The sequence below is a fragment of the Arachis hypogaea genome, chromosome 15 (genome assembly GCF_003086295.3).
Source record: "Arachis hypogaea cultivar Tifrunner chromosome 15, arahy.Tifrunner.gnm2.J5K5, whole genome shotgun sequence".
Classification (NCBI taxonomy): domain Eukaryota; kingdom Viridiplantae; phylum Streptophyta; class Magnoliopsida; order Fabales; family Fabaceae; genus Arachis; species Arachis hypogaea.
This window is the reverse complement of record NC_092050.1, coordinates 13,066,280-13,079,934: the sequence shown is the minus strand read 5'-3', so window position 1 is coordinate 13,079,934 and position 13,655 is coordinate 13,066,280. Positions and strand designations below refer to the sequence as shown.

Here is a 13,655-nt window from a genome sequence, read left to right as displayed (position 1 = left end):
ACTTAAGGGTATTTTTGAAATTTTTGTCAAATTTTAAGGACAAAAAGCATACTTTACCCAATTTTTAAATTGACGATTAAGTACCAAAAGTTTAATAAAAAATTATTTTTGGGGTCAAATTTAATAATATAATGGGGCAAATAAATATTATTATTATATACTACTCAAAAAAATTTCAAATTGTAGTGGGGCGCTTGCCCCCACACCACTCTACTTAGATTCGTCCTTGATGATGATAATGGTGGTGGTGGTGGTGGGTTCTTTTTCAACTTGGGCTTCTGGGTGATTTTGGTTGATTTTGGAAAAAGTTCTGATGATGATGATGATGACCATGATGATATTGGTGGTGGTGGTGGTGGTGGTGGTTCTGGTTAGACGTAGACTTCTGTTCTGGTGGTGGTGGTTGATTTTGGGGTGAAGAGAGAAGGGTATTTTCATCTGAATGACGATTTTAAAACAAACCGAAACTTTGGAGACCATTTTGTAACGAAAAAAAAGTTGGAGACGAAATCGATTTTCGGCCTCTATTTTGGGACCAAAATCATACTTAACCCTATTATTAACAAATAACAAATATAGTTTAAATTTTTTCATCATTTCATTTCTGAGTAATTTGCTGCAAATTAGAAATGAATAAGACCTCAAACTTGTAAATTTAATGAAAGAACACCTTAGAACGTAGATCTGAGTTTAGAACCCATCTCAAAAGTTACGAAAGTGTGCTTTTTTATTTTTAGAAGCACCATAAAATTCATAGCAAGATCTTAAAAAAAATCAAATTCAATAGATATAGTTTTGGATCAAAATTATGAATGTACCTAACAAGCTATAAATTTAAAAATAAGCTTTCTCACTCTATTATTGCAAGAAAAAAAAAAACATCAAATCGAAAAAAAGTACCGTATGTGGCAAAAGGCACTTAGGAGTTAGGACTCGTCTAAAAAAGTTTTTGATTTATAAAAAGTAATAATATTTTAATATCTGGTATAATTTTAAAAATTAAATTATAATTTTTTAAAAAATTATTTAAATATCTAAAAAGAAATTAAAAAAATAATTTTTTTAATAATAAATTTTTTTATTATTTTTAAAAATAAATATTTTTAAAATTAAAAAATTAAATATAAAATAATTCATTTATAAATTATTTTTAATATAAATATTTATTATTTAAACTATTTTTTTAAAAGGAATTTAATTAAAATTTTTATGCAAACTGAACTTTATACTTGCTACACATTTTAAAGAATTAAGTTTCTATAAAAGAAGAAATGGTTTCCAATGTCATTTTGACAAATTCACACTGTAAATAAAGAGTTAATAGTTAAATTTGTCTCTGAAAAATTATCTATTCTTTAAATTAGTTTTCAAATAATTTTTTTAGTCATATTAGTCCTTGAAAAATAAAACGTAAGTTAAATTGATCCTTTTGTTAGTAATCATTTTGTTAGTTAGATAATGACGTATCATGTTAAGTGCTATGTGACATGATGACGTGGTAGGTTAAAACCACGTGTCACAAGATAATTGATTGACGTGTCAGGTCAGTGATACCTAGCACGTCACGTGTCACTTGACATGTAAAAAAGTTATTTATAATCAAAATAGTCTCTGAAAATTTAGACATAAATATTTTTTATTCATAAAATTTTAAAAATTAATCAAATTAGTCCTTCTATAAATTTTTTTTATTTTTTTCATTATATTTTAAAATATTTTTTATAGTACTAATTTTAATATTAATTTTTAGATCTTAATTAACAAAATTCTCTTTACATAAAATAATAAAAATAATTAAATTATAATAAAGTTATTTTGTTATTTGTATTTTAAAATTTTACATGTTCAAATTGTAAATTTTTTTTATAGTAAATTTTTTTATTTAAATGAGTTTATCAAATTATTATTAATTATATATTTAAAAATTTAATATTTTAAATCTTATTAAATAATATAGTAGTTATTTTAAAATTTAAATTTTTAAATTTTTTAAAATTATAATTTTTATTATTATTTATGGTAGAATTTAATAATTAAAAAATTAATTTATGAAATCACTTGTTAAATTTTAATATTTTAATATAATTTTTTAAAAATAACTATTATATTTATTTAGTAAAATTTAAAATATTAAAATATTTAAAATAATTTCTATATTTATTTAGTAAAGTCTAAAATATTTAATAAAATAACTACTATATTTAACTAATTTTAATATTTTAAATTTTACTAAATAAATATAGTAATTATTTTAAATAACTAGCTTACTTTTCTCTTGTGTCTCCTGGTACAGAAACATCCAAATTAAAAAATTCCTAAACCTAACACACATTTCTTCTACTTCTATAATAAACAAAATGTGAATCAAACAAGAACCATTCTTAGCATAGAACTGATTATAATTTCTACTGTATTTTACCATCTCTAATTCACAGCTACTTTTGAAGGTGGCCAATTTTATTAAAGCCGAAACAATTGAAAACAGGACATTGAAATCGATTTTTAGCATAGAATTAGAACTCAAAAAGAAGTGAACGTCACATTCAAGCAGAAGAGGGGGCATAAAAAGCTTCTTTCTCCTGGAGCTAAACCCACAAAGATTTTGTCTATCTAAATATACAAATAACGACAAAATAATATCCAAACTACATCGTAGGCAAATCTCTAGTTCTAATAAATCTAAACCACATCTACAAAGCATTATTTGGTGAAGGACTCGTTACAAGTTACAACACACTAAAAAGACCACCAAAATGGGGATTTGAAAAATAAGAACGTGGGTTTGCTAATGTCGATGAACTTAATTCATCAAGTAATTTATATCAAGTAATTTATATATTAAGACATAAGGCCACGCATGTGTGAAGATAAATAACTTCTTGGCCTCTCCTCAAAGATCAATGATAGAGACTATCACGTTCAAAGCATCTTTGTCCATGTTCCCAAAAATGGAAAAATGGCAATAAGTAATCGCAACAGCAGGGGCGTGTCGCTTTTTACTTCTCTCCTACTCAGCCTGCCGGCTTCTGTTCGTGTGCTTCTTGACCCATCCATCATTCGAGATGAGCTTGTTGATCTAGATCTTTCTAAGTCATCCCACCCCCTAAAGCTTTGCGATTCTCGGTTCCCACTATCAGCAGCTGAACTATTATTGTCCTCAACAACCCATGATTGGTAGCCTGTCCTCCCCGTTCTCATTCTCGAGTTTTCTTCTGCTTCTTCATCAACTGTGGTGCCATTCATCCCACGGGGTTTCCTCCTTGTCCTATACTTGCGTTTCGGTTTGTTCTCCGGCTGTCCCCATAGTTTCTCAAATGCTAATTGAAGTGCTGACTGACCAAGAGGAAGTGCTAATGCCATCAGGAAAGCTTTTGGACCAGTAGATAGCAAAAATGATGCTATTATGAAAGGGAGTGCCCAACCGTAGGATTTAAAAACCTGCAGTGAGAAAAAAGAAATACATTGCAGCACCTTGCATAAAAAAAATTGATCAATGCATTATGAAACACAAACAATGTGATCTATGGTTTCGGTAACAATGCTAGACCATACAAATAGACAGATCCCCAAAAATAATATATAAAAAAAGGACAGTCCGGTATACAAGCATCACACAGAGTCCGGAAAAGGGATGCACCCAAAAGGAGTAATATATGCAACCTAATCTGATAATTATATCAATGGCTGCTTTCACGCTTGAACCCGCGACCTTGAGATCACATGGAGACAACTCAACTGTGCTCCAAGGCTCCCCTTCATCCCCAATAATAACATAAAAATAAAATTCCTAGTTTCATAATTCATAATAGTACAAGGATTTTTGTGAGCATAAGAATTCCTTGACAAAAGACATAATGATGACCAGTATTCAAAAAGTAGAATAAACTGATAACAGTAGGCAACAGTTATTTTCAAAGAGCCACCATGCAAATCTTTAACCAGCATTGTTATGGATAATGAAAGCAGCAATAGCTCATTTTCTTTCTGATTTTCACTCTCATACCAGACTGACTGAATATAGAAAATGAAAATGAGGGGGAAGATATTATATTGAGTTCAATGACAAACCCTTCAAATTAGGATTAAGACAGGTTGTGCTGCCAATGCTTTGGATGTGTTATGATAAAAAAAATTTGTAGGCTCCAGTACACTGACTCCATTCTGGGTTCCATTTACCAAGGGATTTTAATTAAAATCTCTGAATGATAGCCTACTTAATCCTAGAGAAACAAATCTGAGTTGAAAATTCCATTCTTACTAAATTCATCTCGCTTAGTTCATGTCATAAGTCCTTCAGGAACTGCAGAGATTTAATAAACAAATCTTGAAAAATCAGTTTCTTCCATGTTTAAAAACCAACCTTTTTTTACTAAATTAAACAAAGATCAATATAATTATTATTTTTTCTATTAAGAAAACAGTAAAAATTGATTTACCTGGAAAATCCAAATACTATCAATGACTTCTTCCCAAACCCCACCGCTGCTTCCTTCGTCAATATCGGGAGGCTCGTCGGACCACCACCGCCTCTTGCTCCAGTACTCTCGCTCCCGCCGTTGTTGTTGTTGCTGCTGCTCATCAGGTTCGGTTCTTCTGTTGAAGTTTCGTCGGCGAAACGGTTCGGCATTGGAATCCCACCGGGGGAAGTTGTTGCTGTTGTTGGAACAAGAAACGCGAGAGTGGGAATAGGGTTTTGGGTGATAGGGTCGCCATGGAGAAGGGTGAGAATCGAATATGGAGAAGGGCTGTATGGTGTGACAGTGGTGAAGGATTTCCATTTGCCACTTCTTCATTATCTTTCTCAATCTTTATTTATTTATTTATTTATTTTTGGTGACCATTTATTTATTTATTTGTTTACTTATTATTAATTAATTTTTAAAAGGACTCTTACAAAATATTATTCACCATTATTAATTATTAAACTAGTAGTTACATGTATACTATTGAATAGGATTTAACAATAGGAGAAACTATTTTTTATTTGTTAAAAATTTTAAAATTATTTTTAATATTTTTTATTTTGTCTTTATATTTTATAGTTATCAAAACCAAACAACTAATAATTAAGTTGATCAGACTATTAGGTCATCAAATTGGTGAATGCTATAGTACTTAAAAAGTGATGTTTATTTATTAAAAAATGTTAAAAATTAATATTTAATTTAAAAGATATAAAAATAAATTATTTTTAAAAAATTAAAATTTACCACAAAAGATAAGTTAGACAAAAATTAGACAATAATTGATAGACACATAAAATTGGCCCATCAAATTAATGGTTTAACCATTAGATTACACTGACTAATCAAACTATAATTAAATAATTATATAAAATACTAATAAATTATAACTCAAATGACATAGTCTCTTCATACTTACTTAAGAGATCGCAGATTCAAGTCTCTTTAATAAAAATAATTATATAAAACACAATTTTTTTTTAAATTCGTTACAGCAAAAGTAATAAAACTTGATTATGTTTACGTTACATAAAATTCAATCCCTAAAATTACACCTAAATCCTAACACGTAATGGATAATATTTAGTCTCAACCTATCCGCAAAACTATAAATATCTATAGAGCAAGAAAACCATTTTTATGGACAATTTCAAATTTAAAAAAACTTTAAAATTCTAAAAAAAAAAAAAAATCATACCAACATTCAACTCACAAAGCTTTCTAGTTCAATAGTATCAAATTTTTCAAGTGAATAATTTTTTTTTGAACAAGAAAGCTCAACACAATACAGTAGAGCAGAAGACAATCAAACTGGGGACATGAAAATAAAGGAAATAAAGCAAAGTAAATCAATTACCCCTGTTGTCATCTCCGGTATTGCCATCAACAACAACAAGGTTCCTACTACTCTACTCTCTATAACTGGTCAAGGATCGTTGATACACCTCTTCTGAACCACCTTCTTTGGAATTAAAAATACGCCTGTTCCTCTCAAGCCATATATTCCAAATGACCGCAAAGAAGCACCTTAGCCACCGATTCCGCTCCTCATTTCTGTTCACGACGCCTGTCCAACTCTCAAAATGTTCCTTTAGTGAGCTCGGAATAGACCACACTCTCCCGAGATCAGAAAGCCATCGACACCATACCTGCCAAGTAAACTCACACCCCAGGAACAAGTGGTAAATATGCTCAACATCCCTTTTACAAAACACACATATATTGTCCCCATGCCTAAGTATTCCAAATCTATGTAGTCTTTCTTTAGTATTTACTCTTCCTATCAGAACAAACTAAATAAATAACTCCACTTGTGGTGGCGCCAAACCTTTCCATATGGTTCTGGTGAAGCTGAAGCTTGTGATATCCTCTGGGAGAGTCTTTGATTGCACCACCTACACAAAAGAGTTAGTTGAAAAAATTCCTTCCTTGCCATACTTCCACACAAGTCTGTCTTGCTTATCACTTGCTAGTTTTATAGGCCTTAAAGCCTCATGTAACCTATTCAATAATTCCAACTCCCATTGATATAGGTCTCGCCTCCACTGGAAATTCCAAACCCACTCTAACCCATCCCAAAACCCGCAATCCCCTATGACAGATTCTTGCTGGTTTGAAATAGAAAAAAGTCTCGAAAACCTCAACTTGAGGGAACCGCCTTGTAACCAGACATCTTCCCAGAAAAGAGTCCTCCTGTCATCACCCATCTCTATAGACAACCCAATAATCATCTTGTCCCTTACATTACTATCCTTGAGCTGCAACTGTCATATGTCCTTCCATGGTCCCCCTCTAGTAGGCATTGGCTGAGTTGATAACATCATATTGGGCTTCAAGTCGTAACAGGAGCAAACAACCTTCTTCCATAAAGGACACTCCTCCTTTGAAAATCGCCACCACCACTTAAATAGTAGGGCAGAGTTTCTAATCACTGCATCTCCTACCCCAAACCACCCTCCTTTTTAGGGGCTTGAACCACTTCCCATTTGACTAGTGCTATCCCATTCCTACCTTCCTCCTTACTCCATAAGAATCTTCTCTGTAATGATATCAACTTTTCTACCACGGCCTTCGGCATCTTGTATAGGCTCAGATAGTACACTGGCAAGCTATTCAACACAGACTTAATAAGGACTAGCTTACCTGCTTTATTTAGCACCTTAGCCTTCCACAAACTGAGCTTTTCCTCAACCTTGTCAATTATCGGCTTCCATGTCTTTACCAGCCTCGGGTTTGCTCATAGAGGAATGCCAAGATATCGGACTGGGAGGTTCGCTTCTTTACATCCCAATAAGCTACACATGTTGTCAGTCCAATGCTGTTCACAATTTATTGGGATTAAGCTGGATTTGTCAAAGTTAATCGATAATCCCGACATAATCTCAAAGCACCTTAACAGTCTGGCATAATTTCTAATGGTCTCCTCCTCCGGTGGGCAAAATAAAATAATATCGTCTGCGAACTGGAGATGTGATAACTCTATGTTTTCCTTCCCCACCAGCAGCGGCAAAATTCGTCTGTTTCTCACTGCCTCCCCTATCATCCTGTGTAAGACCTCCACTACCAGAACAAACAAGAACGGGGACAATAGGTCACCTTGTCTCAAGCCTCTCTCCATCTTGAAGGGTTTGGAAGGGGAACCATTTATCAGAATTGCCATGGACGCTGTACCGATACACTCCCTAACCCACTCTCTCCATCTCCGACCAAATCCCATCTTCTGCAGCACAATATCCACAAAGTTCCACTTCACTCTATCATAAGCCTTCTGGAAGTCTAATTTAATAATTGTCGCCTTCTTCTTCCTCGTCTTCAGCCATTGCACTGTTTCGCACGCAATCAGAGCTCCGTCATGAATTTTTCGACCTTTCACAAATGCACTTTGAGTCTCCCCTACTAAGCCTAGCATCACTGATCTCATCCTTCTGACCATCACCTTTGAAATGACTTTGTAGATGCAGCCAACCATGCTGATCGGCCTGAGGTCTTTGATCTCCTTGGCTCCAGTGTACTTCGGAGCAAGAGCCACCCAAGTAACATTGGAATCAGGCGGCAACCTTGATGACCGAAAGAAATCCAGAACAGCTGTCGAAAACTCTGTGCCGATCTCATCCCAGCACTTTTTGATGAAGTTCATATTATACCCATCACTACCTGGAGCCTTAGAGGATTCACAATCCCAAACAGCCTCCCTAATCTCCACCAATGATGGTATGCTCTCCAATGCACTGGATTCTTCTTTGTTAATCCGGTTAACTAGGCCGTCCCTAAACCCTATTACCGGGGATCTCTCCTGGTGATACAACTCTCTGTAGAAGTCTCTGATGGCAATCTTGATCCTAACTTGATTTCTTACAACCTTCCATAACCAAAGCATCAATCCTATTGTTCCTTCTTCTTGCCGACGCCAAGCTATGAAAGTACCGTGTGTTTTTATCCATGTCCTTCACATGCCTAGAACGCGACATCTGTTTTCAGTGTACCTCTTTCCTCACATACCACTGCTTGCAACAGCTTACTAGAGCCTTCCTTCTAGCCTCTACTGTACCATCATAGACTCCATTTCCAACCATATCATCCACCTTCTTGATCTCCTCCTCAAAACGCTGAATTTTCTTTTCCAAGTCACCAAATTTCTCTTTATGCCATTTTCCCAAAGGCACCATAAGAGCCTTCAATTTATCTGTGAACTGTCCCTCTCCAATATTCCGCCATACCTCCCTGACCATTCTTAGGAATCCTTCATGTGTAAACCATGAGTCTAATGTCCGGAACGGACGTGGGCCACCTCTAAACTTAGTATCTTCAACTATTATTGGGCAATAATCTGACAAGCCTCTCGGACTACCTTTTAAGCGAATCTCCGGGAACTCCTCAGTCCATTCTACACTCAGTAGGACTCTGTCAATACAACTACAGGATCCACCTCTATACCATGTAAACTTACGATCATTCAGCGGTAAGTCCACTAACTGCATATCTTGGATCCAACCCTTGAATTCTTCTGCAGACGCTGTTAACCTGTCTTTATTTTTTCTTTCATCAACCTGTATCACCTCATTGAAGTCACCAATGTAGCATATCGGGACTTGACATAACCCAGCTATATAGCTCAGTTCCTCCCAAACAGCAAGTTTTTCAACTCTCATATGAGGACCATAAACCAAACAGAAAGCACAGTGGAACTCATTTTTCAATAAAACTCCCTCAACACATAGCCACATATCCCTTTGTAGCAGTTATTCATTCTAAACAGCAACTCATCTCACATTAATAATAGACCCTAGACGTGCCTACCGATCCTACAAACTCCTAGCCCACCGCATCACTTCCCCAAATACGTATGACATCGAATTTATTCACAACTTGCAATTTTGTTTCAACCAAGCCTAACATATTCAATTTTTGCTTTTTTTTAGCTCTTTTATCATACTCAACTTTCCAACCCCCCTCAAACCCCTAACATTCCAAGAGCTAAAAATTATTTTAAAACATTGTTACACACCTGTTTGAACTTTTTTGGTCTGCTTCTTCGCACCTTCTCTTTCAGCTTTGCTAGCATCCTCTTCTCAGCTATCGCTTCATTTTGCTCTTGTAATATCCTCATTAAGTTGTCTTCTTCGTCGTACTGCATTGCTCCGGATTCAACAGCTAAATCCCACGCCTTCCTATTTTCAACCAACTGTTCTTCAATTTTGGATATTTTTTGCCCTTCGTTTGTTTCCACGATTCCAGTTTCACTACTGCCCTCATCCACTGTTGCAGGAGCCAGGTTTCTCTCTTCATCCACTGCATCGGCCCCCTCGAAAATCGAGCCAGGCTCCTCGGTGTTTCTGCCAGTCCCGCCTGCGCCGGACGGAACATCTCCCTTCATCTCCTGCCATGGAGCCTCAGGACGTGTTGACAGGCTTCTAGGTGGTCCATGGATGCCTGATGAGAGAACTTTTGCGTGGTCTAGAAATTTGCGGATAAATCCTCGTTGCAAGTATAGTTTCTAAACCTTCAAAAGTCCTTTCATACAAACGTTTTGGTTGTCACAAGTAACAAACCCCTTTTAAAATTGATAACCGAGTATTTAAACCTCGGGTCGTCTTCTCAAGGAATTGCAGGGAGGTATGTTCTTATTATTGGTTATGAATCTTGTAAGGTAGGGTTTTAGAAAGTAGGGAAGCAGTATGTTGAATGATAAGAAAAATAAAATAATAATAATAAAATAAACTCTTGGCAAGGTATTAGAACTGGAGGTCCTATCCTTATCAATTGTGATGAAATTTGAATTTTAATCTCACTTTGTTAACCTCTAACTATGAAGGTAGATCAAGTGGATTAATTAGTTTAATCCTCAGGTCCTAGTCAATTCCTATGGAAAGACTAGAGTTATTGGAGTAACTCCCAATTTCAATCACTGCTTTATTGACAGCTCAAGCGTTACCAATTACTTAAACAAAGCCAAAAGGAAGAAAATATCTAAATTAAAAAGCATCAATATAAATAAAGCAAAGCAAAATTAAATCTGAAAATACCTCAAATTGCATTAACAAAAGAAATTAAATCTGGCATAGATGTTCATAAATTGAATTGAGAAAATAAATAAAAATAAAGAACCTGTGATTGAGAGTCGCTCCTAAAACTAAGAGAAATCCTAAATCCTAATTCTAAGAGAGGAGAGAACCTCTCTCTCTAAAAACTACATCTAAATCTTAAAATTGTAAATATGAGAGCATCCTTATGAATGGATACATTCTTCCACTTTATAGCCTCTAATCTTTGTTTTCTGGGCCGAGAAATGGGTCAGAAACAACCCAGAATTCGCTGGTTGCGAATTCAAACATGCTGAATTTCTGTCACTGCGATGCGTCCGAATGGAGCACGCGGTCGCGTCGCTTAGCATCAGGGCAACTATGACATATTATATATCAAATCGAAGCCTCGGACGTTAGCTTTCTAATGCAACTGGAACTGCATCGTTTGAACCTCTGTAGCTAAAGTTATAGCCGTTTGAGTGCAGAGAGGTCAGGCTGGACAGTTTAGCAACTTTTTCAACTTCTTGTATTCCTTCCACTTTTGCACGCTTCCTTTCTATCCTCTAAGCCATTCCTACCCTGTAATCTCTGAAATCACTTAACACACATATAAAGGCATATAATGGTAATAAGAGAGGATTAATATTAGCAATTACAAGATCAAAGAAGCATGTTTTCAATCAAAGCACATAATTAGGAAGGCAAATGTAAAACCATGCAAATAGTATGAATAAGTGGGTAAAGAGTCGATAAAAACCACTCAATTGAGCACAAGATAAACCATAAAATAGTGGTTTATCAACCTCCCCACACTTAAACACTAGCATATCATCATGCTAAGCTCAAGAGAAACTATAAAGATGAAGAGGAATGGTAGGATGTATGAAATGCAACCTATCTATATGAATGCAACTACATGCAAAAATGTTTCTACCTACTTAGTTAAAAGTAAATAAGTTCTCCAAGACAAAAATAATTCAAATTCCACTAATTCAAATCATATAAAATAAAGACAAGTAAACTTGTAAGAAGATAGCTCATGAAAGCAGGGAACATAGAATCAAGCATTGAACCCTTACTAATAGTGTATATCACTCTAATCTCTCAAGTGTCTAGGGTTAATCACTCTATTCTTCTCTAATCATGCTTTCTAAACATTGTTCTTCATCTAACCAATCAACAAATATTTAATGTACCAATGCAAATATCATGAGGTCTTTTCAAGGTTGTAATGGGGCTAAGGTAAGGGTGAGGGTATATATATGGCTAAGTGAGCTATAAATTGAATCTTTGACTAACCAAACTCTTACCTAACACACATACCCTCTATATAACTCTAGAATCATGCCTAGCTACCCATAATTCCCACTTTTGTATAATTCCCATACTCATGTACCAAATTATTGATATTTCTTTACTTTTGTCACATGTGCATTGATATTTTTATTAACTTAGCATTGGGGTAATTTTGTCCTCTTTATTTATTTATTTATATTATATATTTTTTTTCTTTTTCTCTTTTTCCTTTTTTTTTGTAGAGAAATAAACATAACTTATCAATGCACATGGATTTTCTATTATTTTTCTATTTTGTTTTTTCATGAGTAGGTTCCCAAATTTCCAATATTCAAATAAATTAGAAACATGATACTGGTGCACGAAATTACAATCACACTTTTGTAATTCCGCACAACTAACCAGCAAGTGCACTGGGTCGTCCAAGTAATACCTTACGTGAGTAAGGGTCGATCCCACGGAGATTGTCGGCTTGAAGCAAGCTATGGTTATCTTGTAACTCTTAGTCAGGATATCAATAATTCTCAGATTTAATTGTAAAAAGTAAAAGAACATGAAATAAATACTTGTTATGCAGTAATGAAGAATAGGTTGAGGCTTTGGAGATGCTTTGTCTTCTGAATCTCTGCTTTCCTACTATCTTCTTCTTCATGCACGCAAGGCTCCTTCCATGGTAAGCTTTATGTTGGGCATCACCGTTGTTAATGGCTACATCCCGTCCTCTCAGTGAAAATGTTCCAAATGCGCTATCACCGCACGGCTAATCATCTGTCGGTTCTCGATCATGTCGGAATAGGATCCATTGATCCTTTTGCGTCTGTCACTACGCCTAACACTCGCGAGTTTGAAGCTCGTCACAGTCATCCCTTCCCAGATCCTACTCAGAATACCACAGACAAGGTTTAGACGTTCCGGATCTCAGGAATGACCGCCAATGATTCTAGCTTATACCACGAAGACTCTGATTTGAATCATGAGGCTAAGAGATATGCATTCAATCTAAGGTAGAACGGAGGTGGTTGTCAGGCACGCGTTCATAGGTGAGAATGATGATGAGTGTCACGGATCATCACATTCATCAAGTTGAAGTGCGAATGAATATCTTAGAATGGAAGCAAGCGTAATAGAATGGAAAACAGTAGTAATTGCATTAATTCATGAATAACAGCAGAGCTCCTCACCCCCAACAATGGGGTTTAGAGACTCATGCCGTAGAGAACACAACAAGAAACATGTAAAGTGTCATGAGGTGCAAGATGAATCACTGAAAGTAGTATTTATAGTAAACTAGTGACCTAGGGTTACAGAAAGTGAGTAAGCTAGGGTATTTATTGTAAAAATCCACTTCCGGGGCCCACTTGGTGTGTGCTTGGGCTGAGCATTGAAGCTTTCATGTGTAGAGACATTTTCTGGAGTTAAACGCCAACTTTTATGCCAGTTTGGGCGTTTAACTCCAGCTTTTGTGCCAGTTCTGGAGTTAAACGCCAGAATTCTTGAGCTGACTTGGAACGCCTGTTTGGGCCATCAAATCTCGGGCAAAGTATGAACTATTATATATTTCTGGAAAGCCCAGGATGTCTACTTTCCAACGCAATTGAGAGTGTGCCAATTGGGCTTCTGTAGCTCTAGAAAATCCACTTTGAGTGCAGGGAGGTCAGAATCCAACAGCATCTGCAGTCCTTTTTCAGCCTCTGAATCAAATTTTTGCTCAGGTCCCTCAATTTCAGTCAGAAAATACCTGAAATCACAGAAAAACATACAAACTCATAGTAAAGCCCAGAAAAGTGATTTTTATTTAAAAACTAATAAAAACATAATAAAAACTAACTAAAATATACTAAAAATATACTAAAAACAATGCCAAAAAGCGTAT

At 35.2% G+C, this 13,655-nt stretch overlaps 1 protein-coding gene across 1 annotated transcript; it reads right to left on the bottom strand.

Annotated features, from left to right (window-relative positions):
- Nucleotides 1-2,653: 2,653 nt before the first annotated feature.
- Nucleotides 2,654-4,839, bottom strand: LOC112749523 (uncharacterized). The gene is made up of 2 exons (XM_025797796.2): nucleotides 4,437-4,839; nucleotides 2,654-3,438 (listed from the first exon to the last, which is right to left on the bottom strand). Exons 1-2 carry the CDS (start codon nucleotides 4,791-4,793, stop codon nucleotides 2,920-2,922), a joined length of 876 nt encoding a protein of 291 aa, XP_025653581.1. The 5' UTR covers nucleotides 4,794-4,839; the 3' UTR covers nucleotides 2,654-2,919.
- Between the last annotated feature and the right edge of the window lie 8,816 nt (nucleotides 4,840-13,655).